At 46.0% G+C, this 12,535-nt stretch overlaps 1 protein-coding gene across 1 annotated transcript in view; it reads right to left on the reverse strand.

Annotated features, from left to right (window-relative positions):
• Positions 1–12,535, reverse strand: part of LOC130126445 (protein unc-79 homolog) — a 43,790-nt gene that overhangs the window by 15,518 nt on the left and 15,737 nt on the right. The window contains 10 exon segments of the mRNA XM_056295967.1: positions 2,852–3,033; positions 4,018–4,175; positions 4,358–4,506; positions 4,663–4,742; positions 5,224–5,365; positions 5,744–5,971; positions 6,264–6,479; positions 7,719–7,859; positions 8,499–8,622; positions 12,312–12,502. Of these exon segments, the coding sequence (XP_056151942.1) occupies positions 2,852–3,033; positions 4,018–4,175; positions 4,358–4,506; positions 4,663–4,742; positions 5,224–5,365; positions 5,744–5,971; positions 6,264–6,479; positions 7,719–7,859; positions 8,499–8,622; positions 12,312–12,502 (1,611 nt within the window).

Consider the following 12,535-nt stretch of genomic DNA (forward strand, 5'->3'; position numbering starts at 1 on the left):
AGGTAGGCATACTGTGTGTGCAAGAGACCAGGTGGAAGGGGAGTAAGGCCAGGAGTATCGGAGGTGGCTTCAAACTTTTCTACCATGGTGTGAATGGGAGGAGAAATGGGGTAGGGGTAATTCTGAAGGAAGAGTATGTCAAGAGCGTGCTGGAGGTGAAGAGAGTGTCAGACAGAGTGATGAGTATGAAGCTGGAAATTGAAGGTTTATTGCTGAATGTTATCAGCGCATATGCCCCGCAAGTTGGGTGTGAGATGGATGAAAAAGAAGAATTCTGGAATGAGTTGGACGACATGGTGGAGAGGGTACCCAAGGAGGAGAGAGTGGTGATTGGAGCGGACTTCAATGGACATGTTGGTGAAGGGAACAGAGGTGATGAGGAGGTGATGGGAAAGTATGGCGTCAAGAAGAGAAATGTGGAAGGACAGATGGTGGTCGATTTTGCGAAAAGGATGGAAATGGCTGTGGTGAATACATATTTCAAGAAGAGGGAGGAACACAGGGTGACGTACAAGAGTGGAGGGAAGTGCACACAGGTGGACTATATCTTATGTAGAAGGCACCATCTAAAAGGGATTGGAGACTGCAAGGTGGTGACAAGGGAGAGCGTAGCCAGGCAGCATCGGATGGTGGTCTGTAGGATGACTTTGGAGACCAAGAAGAGGAAGCGAGTGAAGACACAGCCGAAGATCAAATGGTGGAAGTTGAAGAAGGAAGACTGTTGCGTGGAGTTCAGGCAGGAGTTAAGACAGGCACTGGGTGGTAGTGAAGAGTTGCCAGATGGCTGGAAAACCACTGCAGAAATAGTGAGGGAGACAGCTAGGAAGGTACTTGGTGTGTCATCAGGATAGAGGAAGGAAGACAAGGAGACTTGGTGGTGGAATGAGGAAGTACAGCAAATTATACAGAGGAAAAGGTTGGCAAAGAAGAAGTGGGATAGTCAGAGAGATGAAGAAAGTAGACAGGAGTACAAGGAGATGCAGCGTAAAGCAAAAAGAGAGGTGGCAAAGGCAAAGGAAAAGGCGTATGGTGAGTTGTATGACAGATTAGACACTAAGGAAGGAGAAAAGGACTTGTACCGATTGGCTAGACAGAGGGACCAAGCTGCAAAGGATGTGCAGCAAGTTAGGGCGATCGAGATGGAAATGTGCTGACAAGCGAGGAGAGTGTGCTAAGAAGGTGGAAGGAATACTTTGAGGGGCTGATGAATGAAGAAAATGAGAGAGAGAGAAGGTTGGATGATGTAGGGATAGTGAATCAGGAAGTTCAGCGGATTAGCAAGGAGGAAGTGAGGGCAGCTATGAAGAGGATGAAGAATGGAAAGGCAGTTGGTCCTGATGACATACCTGTGGAGGCATGGAGATGTTTAGGAGAGATGGCAGTGGAGTTTCTAACTAGATTGTTTAACACAATCCTGGAAAGTGAGAGGATGCCTGAGGAGTGGAGAAGAAGCATACTGGTACCGATTTTCAAGAACAAGGGCGATGTGCAGAACTGTAACAACTACAGAGGTATAAAGTTGATCAGCCACAGCATGAAGATTTGGGAAAGAGTAATAGAAGCTAGGTTAAGAGGAGAGGTGACGATCAGCGAGCAGCAGTATGGTTTCATGCCACGAAAGAGCACCACAGATGCGATGTTTGCTTTGAGAATGTTGATTGAGAAGTATAGAGAAGGCCAGAAAGAGTTGCATTGTGTCTTTGTAGATTTAGAGAAAGCTTATGACAGAGTACCGAGAGAGGAGGTGTGGTATTGTATGAGGAAGTCAGGAGTTGCAGAGAAGTATGTAGGAGTGGTGCAGGATACGTATGAGGGAAGTGTGACAATGGTGAGGTGTGCGGTTGGAATGACGGATGGGTTCAAGGTGGAGGTGGGATTACATCAAGGATCGGCTCTTAGCCCTTTCTTGTTTGCAATGGTGATGGACAGGTTGACGGACAAGATCAGGCAGGAGTCTCCATGGACGATGATGTTCGCGGATGACATTGTGATCTGTAGTGAGAGTAGGGTGCAGGTTGAGGAGAGCCTGGAGAGGTGGAGGTATGCACTAGAGAGAAGAGGAATGAAAGTCAGTAGGAGCAAGACGGAATACCTATGCGTGAATGAGAGAGAGGACAGTGGAATGGTCAGGATGCAAGGAGTGGAGGTGACAAAGACATCTGAGTTTAAATACTTGGGGTCAACTGTCCAAAGTAACGGGGAGTGCAGTAGAGAGGTGAAAAAGAGAGTGCAGGCAGGTTGGAGTGGGTGGAGAAGTGTGTCAGGAGTGATTTGCGACAGAAGGGTACCAGCAAGAGTTAAAGGGAAAGTTTACAAGATGGTTGTGAGACCAGCTATGTTATATGGTTTGGAGACAGTGGCACTGACGAAAAGACAGGAGGCGGAGCTGGAGGTGGCAGAGTTGAAGATGCTAAGATTTTCACTGGGAGTAACGAAGAAGGACAGGATTAGGAACGATTATATTAGAGGGACCGCTCAGGTTGGACGGTTTGGAGACAAAGCAAGAGAGGCAAGATTGAGATGGCTTGGACATGTGTGGAGGAGAGATGCTGAGTATATTGGGAGAAGGATGCTGAATATGGAGCTGCCAGGGAAGAGGAGAAGAGGAAGGCCAAAGAGGAGGTTTATGGATGTGGTGAGGGAAGACATGCAGGTGGCTGGTGTGACAGAGGAAGACGCAGAAGACAGGAAGAAATGGAAACGGATGATCCGCTGTGGCGACCCCTAACGGGAGCAGCCGAAAGTAGTAGTAGTGGTGTTTTTATACACTGCTCTGTCAAAGTTTCTCATGTGGGACAAATGAAGTCTGTAACTTTGAATTATATGATACTCAGTGGTGTGGCCACGACACCTGCAAGGCTGGTCTTTTGATGGTATCCAGCAGCAGTCTGGCCCGCGTGGCCACAGCTGGGTTGACATCCTCCACAGAGGCCAGGAAGCAGCAGAAGGCGTGAGCCAGGGAGTACTTGAGCAGGTGGTTCTTCGTCACCGAGCCGATGTCCAGGAATCGGCAAAGCACAGCTACCTTCTCCACTGGGGAGCATCCATGACAATACAGGGCACACAATATAACACAATATAAACAAATATATAACTTATAAAGAGTAAGTTAATATTGGTTCCTTTTATGTCATAACCCAGATTTCCATCTACATTCATCATCTTAGGTTAGGCAAATATTTTGAGGTCTAAAGTTGCATCCCTGAACCTTCAGCTGCTTTGCACCAGTAGGAAATACCCAGTATTGATCACTAGGTGTCAGCGTGGTAACAGATGGACTAAAGCCAGGGCAGTCATTGCCAGATTGGCTGTCGGATACTGTACAGCCTTGGAACACAACTGTCTTTTTTAGTATAATTTACATAGATGAGTAAATGCCGGCCATCTGTTTCAACAGAGTTAGTAGACACTGATAATTACATTATTATCATCATGACACCTCGTGTCACTTGTGTAACGTATCACTATTCATGCTGTCATACCACATGTGTGTAAGTGTAAAGAAGCTAATGAAATTCTGATCTCTCTATGTTCAGCTGATTGTCGATTTTATAAAATTGTTTGCCTCTTTTTATTCTTCACCCTCCTCTTGTCCTATATCTGTATAGCATGTCAGAAGACCTGTCCTCTGGCTCTGTCTCAAGGTCACACAGCTCCTCACTGCAAATCACAGGGCGAGGAAAGCCTTATTAATCCTGCCATTCCTCTTTGCTGCCTGTATTAGCTGCATGGTAACCATGACAACACAAGGGGGAGACGTGGGTAGGCAATGGTTTGCAGTATGGAGATTACACAAGGGGTCCTCCTCAACCGTTTTAGACATATAACTAAATCCACGCGTTCTCATAACCTAACGCAAAAACTGCACACTTCATCATGTTGCAGAAGAAAGACAGCTACCATCGTGTCACCATGCGCATTGTGCCTGTATATGAGACCATATATCATCACGAAGAGCTATAGAGACCGCATACAGAAGTAGATATTTAACTGAGCCTTCTATCCCACATCTCTCACCGGCTTCAAATCTTATCTTCCAGTCCTTGCTGTTGAAGTTTGTGTCGATCAGGTTCCAGAAGATGTCTGCCCCATTGGAGAGAGAAAGGGCATGGAGGAGCTGAGGCACAGTCAGGGATGCCAGCTGGCAAAACTCAGACTTCAACATGGACCACAGACTAAAAACACAAACATCAAATCAGACGCACACACACGTGTACACAAAATAAGAACAACATCAACAACAACACCAACCATGACAGCTCAGAAGTGGCTGTTGAGTAATCGAATAAATAAGGACATTGCCGTGAGGTATTGCCATTAAAATCATCGAGGTGACTATTTTATTGCCAGCACATACCTTGGGATGAGCATCTTCTCCTGGATGTAGGCCAGGAACTGGGGATGATCCTTGCGGGCAAGGTACAGACACTCCCCATGGAGACACAGGATCTTCAGACAGTTCAGCATGTTGAACAAGATGTCAGGCTCCTCAAATTTCGACATTTCCTAAACAGGATATGGAAAAATGTCAAGCACTAATTTATACAGTTCACGAATACACAACATTTACAGTCAGTAAAATTACATTTTAAGAAGGAAACGCTATTGGGTACTCAAAGTATTTTTGTATCTTATTTAGATTCAGTTATTCTGCACAAATACCTGCAGTATGGTGTAAATCAGCTTCAGAGACACTGGCAGCTGCTGGTAGGAGAACTTCTTATCAGAATTGTTCTTCATGGCTGGAAGGAAACAAGGCCTTCATGTGAGCAATAAATCCCCAGCCAAGGAAAACAGCTCTGCTTCTCTTCCAAGTTGCTCTACACTTTTTCTGTCATGGGCTTAGTTATATCTGGGTATTTCCGCATTAAGGTAGAACCTTAAATTCAAAACATATTATGACTAGAGGTTGCTTTGGTTCACAGAAAGATTTAAGTACCGAAAAACCTTGAATCGCTGCAACAAAAAAAAAGGCCATTTCAATTTTTAAATATGTTTTTGCATTTGTTCTGAAGAATCTGTTCTGGCATACATCAGCAAGGAAGCTCTAAACTTCCCACAGTCAATAAAACATATTATTGCTTCCCTTCTTTTCAATGTGTTCTTGGTAGGCAATAAATTAAACTTCAAAGCAAATTTTTCAGATTATCAAAATTCCACCATAGTGGGCATCTTAATGGAAATCTTAACTTTTCAATCGAAATACACTATGTATATACACACGTGGGTTATCAGGGGAGTGGTTGCTGGGGTTGTCATGGTTTGTGCCACTTGGGTGATCAGCCTCCTGGGTCCCGTTTCCAGTCTCCAGGGAATAGCCTGGCTGAGGCATTAGCAAGGTTTCCTCCAAACTGTCAGTGGGTTCCTTAAGGGAAGATCCGAAGTTTGCAAAAAATCCTCAACAACAAAGTTTCACATTATGTTGATCATTTGGTCAGTGATTCAGTCATTAACCATCACTCTGCTTTCCATACACATAAGGAAACAACTTATTTTCCACTGTGCATCTGCATGCACAAAATGAATTGTTCTCATAAAGCTAAAGCACGTCAACCTCTGTACCATCCACAGTGTAATAGCTGAACAGGATAGAGTGGATGTGCGTCAATTGCAATGTGGGATAATAGGTCAGGAGGCCTGAATAGCACCATTGTTGGATGGAGGGGTGGAGGTGACGTATTAAAAGCACAGGGTCCAATTTTATCTTTAGGTATGATAATGTGTGCAGTGACACGTGTCTCACCACTAGCCGTATCTCTTCCCTGGGGGTGAGCCTCTCCAGGAGCTCACAACCCAGCTGGTAGCACAGAATGCTAGATTGGCACAGGCTGCACTCCGGGGCCTTCTCATCCTTCTGGCAGGTGTGTGAGCCCCCCCATGGGGCCTGGAAGACATTGTTGATGATGCCTACAATATCCTTTCCCAGGCTACTGTCTAGACCCAGCATCATACCATCATCCTGGAGCTCCATCTGGGACAACGAGGTGAAACAACCAGTAAAACAGGGGAATGGAAAGTGGGGCATGACTCAAATCTCAACATCCCACCTGTGTGTTTTGTTCACTGTAGACCATTTGTCTCCAAACAGATGAGCGATAACTAGCTTTGACTTGACACTACCTGAAGCAAAACGCTGAATGCAGTGCATTATACTATAACCTGCTCATGTTTTTGTCATGTCCAGTTTTGTTTTGTCAGATATTTGAGAGGCATTGGAACTGCGCTGCATACAACAAAACCGATATGTTGTCTGGGCCAGTCACCTGCTTCAGGATGAGGTCAAACATGAGGATGAAGCAACCGAGGTTCATGTCATCGTCGTCACAGTCCAGATCCAGAGCACAATGGCCAGTGGCATGACCCAGGTTCTTGAAGGGGCTGCAGCGTAGGGGGCTGCGAAACGGGCTCCTGAATGGACTGGGAAACGGGCTCAGGGTGTTGTGCTGCCCACGGCGGCCTGGGTCTGAGACCACGCTTACCTGCAGGAAGAACAGAGTGCAGAATATACAATGTGAAAAACAAATTACAAATCACAAATCTTTAGCTCTCATCATTCTGATGCTGCTGGTAGTTACAGTACGGTGATATAAAAATGTCCACAATAGCGCCACTTCAACTTTCAGCAATAAAAAGCCTTTTGCTGTCACATCACAGCAGGAATATCCTGGGTTCGAACCCTGGGTTTGTCCAACCTTGGGGGTCATCCCAGGTCATCCTCTGTGTGGAGTTTGCATGTTCTCCCCGTGTCTGCGGTGGGTTTCTCCGGGTGCTCCGATTTCCCCCACCATCAAAAAGACATGCATGTTGGGCATCCAGGTAGCCGGTTCAAATTCCCGTGTTACGTCCGGCTTGATCGGGCATCCCTACAGACACAATTGGTTGTGTCTGTGGGTGGGAAGCTGGATGTGGGTATGTGTCCTGGTCGCTGCACCAGGGCCTCCTCTGGTCAGTCGGGTTGCCTGTTCGGGGGGCGGGGGGGAATAGTGTGATCCTCCCACGCACTACATCCCCCTGGTAAAACTCCTCACTGTCAGGTGAAAAGAAGCAGCTGGCGACTCCACATGTATCAGAGGAGACATGTGGAGTCTGCAGCCCTCCCCGGATCAGCAGAGGGGGTGGAGCAGCGACCAGGATGGCTCGGAAGAGTGAGGTAATTGGATGGGTACAATGAGGGAGAAAAAGGGGGAAAATCCCCTCCCCCTCAAAAAAAAGACATGCATGTTAGGGTTAATACTCTGTCTGTGGCCTTGACTGAGGCATGGCAAGACGAACTGGAGCTGGTCCCCAGGAGCTGCACGGTGGCTGCCCACTGCTCCTAGCTACACAGCTAGGATGGGTTAAATGCAGAGAAAGAATTGCCCCACGGGGATTGATAAAGTAGTAAAAAAAAAAAATCCCAATGATAGTCAAGTTCAATTAAGCCCCTTAATAGAACTATTTTTAGACATTGGTGGTTACCATGGCAACGGATATTCCTGTGGACTACAGAGGACACTCACTGTATTATTTGGGGGGGCGGGGTCTTCTACACAAATGTCACAAATATATACCCTGACTTAATGCTGTAATGATTTGTCTGAGAAAAAGCAAAAATCCATATTTTAAACCACATGTCTTTGGGGCTTTTGAGAATGGATAAAATAAAATAAAATATAGAGGCTGGTTTTGCCCAATGTTGTGTTGAACGGGAGTAACTTCGGCATTGTAGTCTCTCTCACCCTACGAGCCCCCGTGTTGCTTGTCAGATCTGAGACCCGTGCCTTCCTCTGGTTGGCCAGTTCCTTCACGGAGTTCACCCCATCAGAGAACATCCCAATCAACAGCTGAAGAGGCACCACAATATCCAGCTCTGACAATACCTACGCCCAAACAGGATACACAAAAATAAATACAAACCAACTGCCGACAGCAGGACAGACACATTCACAAACACAAAGAAAGACTCAGAAATTTATATGGACGCAAACAAAAAACAGTGACAACAGATAAGTGTGTACACCATATGATATGTAAAATGGACACGACACTGAAAAGAAACACTCAAAGCAGCCAAAAAGGGGTGTAACTGTGTGACGCGCCACCTCTCAGTCTGATGTGAATGTGACCTATTTACCAAGATTGAGTCACTGCTATCTCTTGATCACAACTGTGATGGGAAACTTGAAAACTGTCCATGTATATAGGGCAGCAAGCTGTGAGTGCATATGGGATGAAAAGGCGAAATTGCTCCTGTCTCTCTCATTCTCACTAAGTGACCCAAATCCACATTCAGCAGGGGCCCCTGCCCAGACTCTCACTTCCGACGACAACCTGTTCAATTCACACATTGTGTGGACAGAACCATGGGATATGAAATGCAGAGTTTGTGTGTGTATGCAATCTGTGCATGTGTGCATGTGTGTGTGTGTGTGTGTGTGTGTGTGTGTGTGTGTGTGTGTGTGTGTGTGTGTGTGTGTGTGTGTGTGTGTGTGTGTGTGTGTGTGTTGTCACAAACTCACATGCAGCCACAGAAGAGCCTGCTCTTGCACTGACGCAGGGTAGCCAGAGAATCTGCAACTGATGAAGCCAAACATCTCTTCCATGGAGAACGGTAGCGGGCACAACTCAATATCAAACATCTTACTACAGGGAGAAGAGAAACAAAAGAAATAATATAAAGATTATATTCATGATGGAATTTTTGCATCAACATGCATTTTAATGCAGTCCCGTGTGTCTTATTGCAGGCATATGCAAGCTTATACATCTAACAAACAAGGTAACAATAAATAATAAGGTAACAGTAAATATGCTGTTGACCAAAAATAATGCATCCTCCCCCCAAATCAGTGTCAGTTTTATCAAAAACTGGAATGCAGTTGTTTGATTCTTCGCTTTCCCATGTTTCTTTCCTTATAATCAGATCGGTGGTCTCTGAGATACCACAGGTGACAGATGGGTGAAAAATATGATGCAGCCCCCACCATGAGACAATCAGCATCATTTTGCTCAAAAGGCAGTTGGTTATAACTGCTAGACAAATAAGAATGGAGGACAGCCATTTCTCATGATCACACAAGACAGCCACTCAGCTTGATCAGCACACCTGAGATAACCACCCATCCACCCATTTCCCAATGTGTCTCCCCGGAAACTAGCAGGGAGCACTTACGCCATAGGCACTGTGTTCAGGAACAAACATCATGCCCCACTAGTTCCATTAGGAATGACTTATCCATCGCTGAGACACTTCAGCGAATAGACTCTTCAATTGAAAAAAAAACTACAACGTGTCCCAGATTGACTTGAGAAGAAATAAAATGCTGTTTCATAGATTTCTGTATATTTTAAGAGTTTAGAGCACCACAAAAACACAGGAAGATTTCATCAGTCTGAAAAGTAGTGATGTTAACCAGTGATGTCAAACAAGGCGAAAGTCCAGGAGTAAAAGGTGGGTAAGCAGAAAATCATGCATAATGTGAATATAACCAATAAAGCACTCTGTACCAAAAAGGATAATAACAATAAATAATAATAATACATTTTATTTATTAAGTGCTTTTCAAAATATTCAAAGACGCTTTACATATGTAAAAATAAACATAGAAACAGCACACCAAAAGCATAAAACAACATTAATCACACGTTAAAATTCTGGAGAGGTGAGTTTTGATTAATGATTTGAACATGGACTGATCAGTGCAGTCTCTGATGTGTTTGGGGAAGCTCTGTCATCCCGGGTCCAGTGCTTGGTCCTGTATGGTGGGGACAGGTGGTTGGTGTCGGAGGTAGGTGTGAAGGCTTGCGGGAAGGAGTATGGTAGTGGAGCAGGTCGGGGGGGGGGTCTGGTTATGGGCGGCTTTGTGATAAGGAGAAAGACTTTGAATTGGATCTGTTGTAGGACAGGGAGCCAGTGGAGATTCTGGAGGACAGGGGTGATGTGGTCACAGGAGTGGGAATGGGTGAGCAGGTGGGCAGCAGAGTTCTGGAGTTAGATTAGGACTTTGGATGATGAGCCATAGAGAATGCTGTTGTAGTAGTCAATTCTAGATGTGATGAAGGCATGGATCAAGCTTTCAGCAGCAGATAAAGAGAGTGACGGGTGGAGATGAGTTATGTATTTTAGGTGGAAAAGGCAGTTCTGACAATGTGATTGACAAAGTGTTCAAAGGAGAGGTTGCTGTCAAAAATGAGGTTGTTGATGTGTGGGGAGGGGGAAACAGTGGAGTTATTGATGGTAAGGCAGAAGTTGTGGATGGTTTTGGTAAGGGATTTGGGACCGATGATGATCATGTCAGATTTATCACAATTTAGTTTGAGGAAGTTGGTTTGCATACATGATTTCATTTCATTGAGGCAATTGGTCAGACTGGAGTAAGTTGTAGTGGTGATGGATTTATTGGAGATGTAGAGCTGGATGTCATCAGCAAAACAGTGGAAATGGAGACCATGATGACGCATGATGTTACCAAGGCAGAGCATGTAAAGGGTGAACAGGAGAGGACCAAGCACCGAACCCTGGGGGATGCCTTGGGACAGAGGAGCAATGACGGGGGTGCAATTGTTAATGCTGGTGAACTGCTGTCTGTTTGTGAGATATGGCTTTAGCCATGAGAGGGCAGTACTGGTGATATTGAGGGAGGATTCAAGGCAGGAGGGAAGAATGGTGTGGTTGATGGTGTCAAAAGCTGCAGTGAGGTCGAGGAGGACGAGAATGCTGAGGGGGCCAGAGTCTGTGGAGAGGAGGAGGTCATTAGTGACTTTAAGGAGGGCTGTTTCTGTGCTGTGCTGTGAGCGGAAACCAGATTGAAATGGTTCCAACAGGTTGTTGGCGATGGGGTAAGGTTTGAGTTCGAAGCGACAACATGTTCCAGTATTGTTTTTATTACCCCCCTTTTTTCTCCCTACTTGTACCCATCCAACTACCCCACTCTTCTGAGCTGCTGCTTCACCCCCTCTGCCGATCCAGGAGGGCTGCGGACTACCACATGCTTCCTCCAATACATGTAGAGTCACCAGCCGCTTCTTTTCATCTGACAGTGAGGAGTTTCGCCAGGGGGACATAGTGCATGGGAGGATTATGCTATTACCCCCAGCCCCCCCAAACAGGCGCCCTGACTGACCAAAGGAGGCGCCAGTGCAGTGACCAGGACACATAACCACATCTGGCTTCCCACCCACAGACACGGCCAATTGTGTCTGTAGGAATGTTCAACCAAGCCGGAGGTAACAGGGGGATTCAAACCGGCAATCCCTATGTTAGTAGGTAATGGACTAGACCGCTATGCTACTCAGACACCCCTCGTTCCAGTATTTTTATTTATGTATTTATTTATTCCCCTTTTTCTCCCCAATTGTATCCGGCCAATTACCCCAGTCTTCCGAGCCGTCCCAGTCACTGCTCCACCCCCTCTGCCAATCCAGGGAGGGTTGCAAACTACCACATGCTTCCTCCGATACATGTGGAGATGCCAGCCGCTTCTTGACCGACCAAGCCGGACCATTGTGTCTGTAGGGATGTCCGGCCAAGCTGGAGGTAACTGACAGTGACCTGACCTGACAGTGAGGAGTTTCGCCATTCCCCCCCAGTTCCCCCTCCCCCCTGAACAGGTGCTCCGACCAACCAGAGGAGGCGCTAGTGCAGCGACCTGGACACATACCCACATCTGGCTTCCCAACCACAAAGACACGACCAATTGTGTCTGTAGGGATGCCTGACCAAGCCAGAGGTAATACGGGGATTTGAACTGGCGATCCCCGTTTTGGTAGACAACAGGATAGACTGCTACATTACCTGGACACCCAGATTTGAGATTTCTGAAAGATATTATGCGTTTGAATTTTGGGATGGGGATAGGGATGTCAATGGCTAAGCTTCCATGTTTAATGGTAATGAGAAATCACAATAAATATGAGCTGATATAATAACAGAAACTTACAAAGACATGTGAAAGCCACTTGCAGTTGCACCAACATCTAGATCTTATGCAGTTTAATAACATCAGTGAACATATTGCACCTCACAATAATCTCACACCTCATCTGGGCCAGTCGGTCTGATTTTCAAAATTACAGGAACACAGCAGTGAGATGCTCCAATCCCCAAGCTCAATCAAAATCCAACCACAATTGTCTGAGATATCACACATGACTCATGGATCTAAGAAAATAAGCCATGTAAGCAGCCAACTTGGGCCAAAAAGTGTTGTTTTGAACTTCCAGGACACAGCGGTAAGATTCTGGAGGGTGACAAGTTGTATCTTTCCCCCTTCGTGACAGTGAAAAACAATTACGGCTACACCAACATTTTGCTGTGGAAGTATTGAATGTACCTGAGCACTTCACGGAACTCTTTCAGCTGATGGTCGGGCACCTCGGTGCGGATGGCCTCCAGCCACTCAGGCATAAAACACTCCCAGAGCGGTTGACTGATCACATTGTAGGGTATCAGACATAGGATTCGGTTCAAGCCCTCTTTTAGCTGGGTTACCGTACTACACGACTTGTCCCAGTAACCGCCCACCTGGGGAAATATATGCACAGTCAGATTTGGATC

Source organism: Lampris incognitus, chromosome 16, assembly GCF_029633865.1.
Source record: "Lampris incognitus isolate fLamInc1 chromosome 16, fLamInc1.hap2, whole genome shotgun sequence".
NCBI lineage: Eukaryota > Metazoa > Chordata > Actinopteri > Lampriformes > Lampridae > Lampris > Lampris incognitus.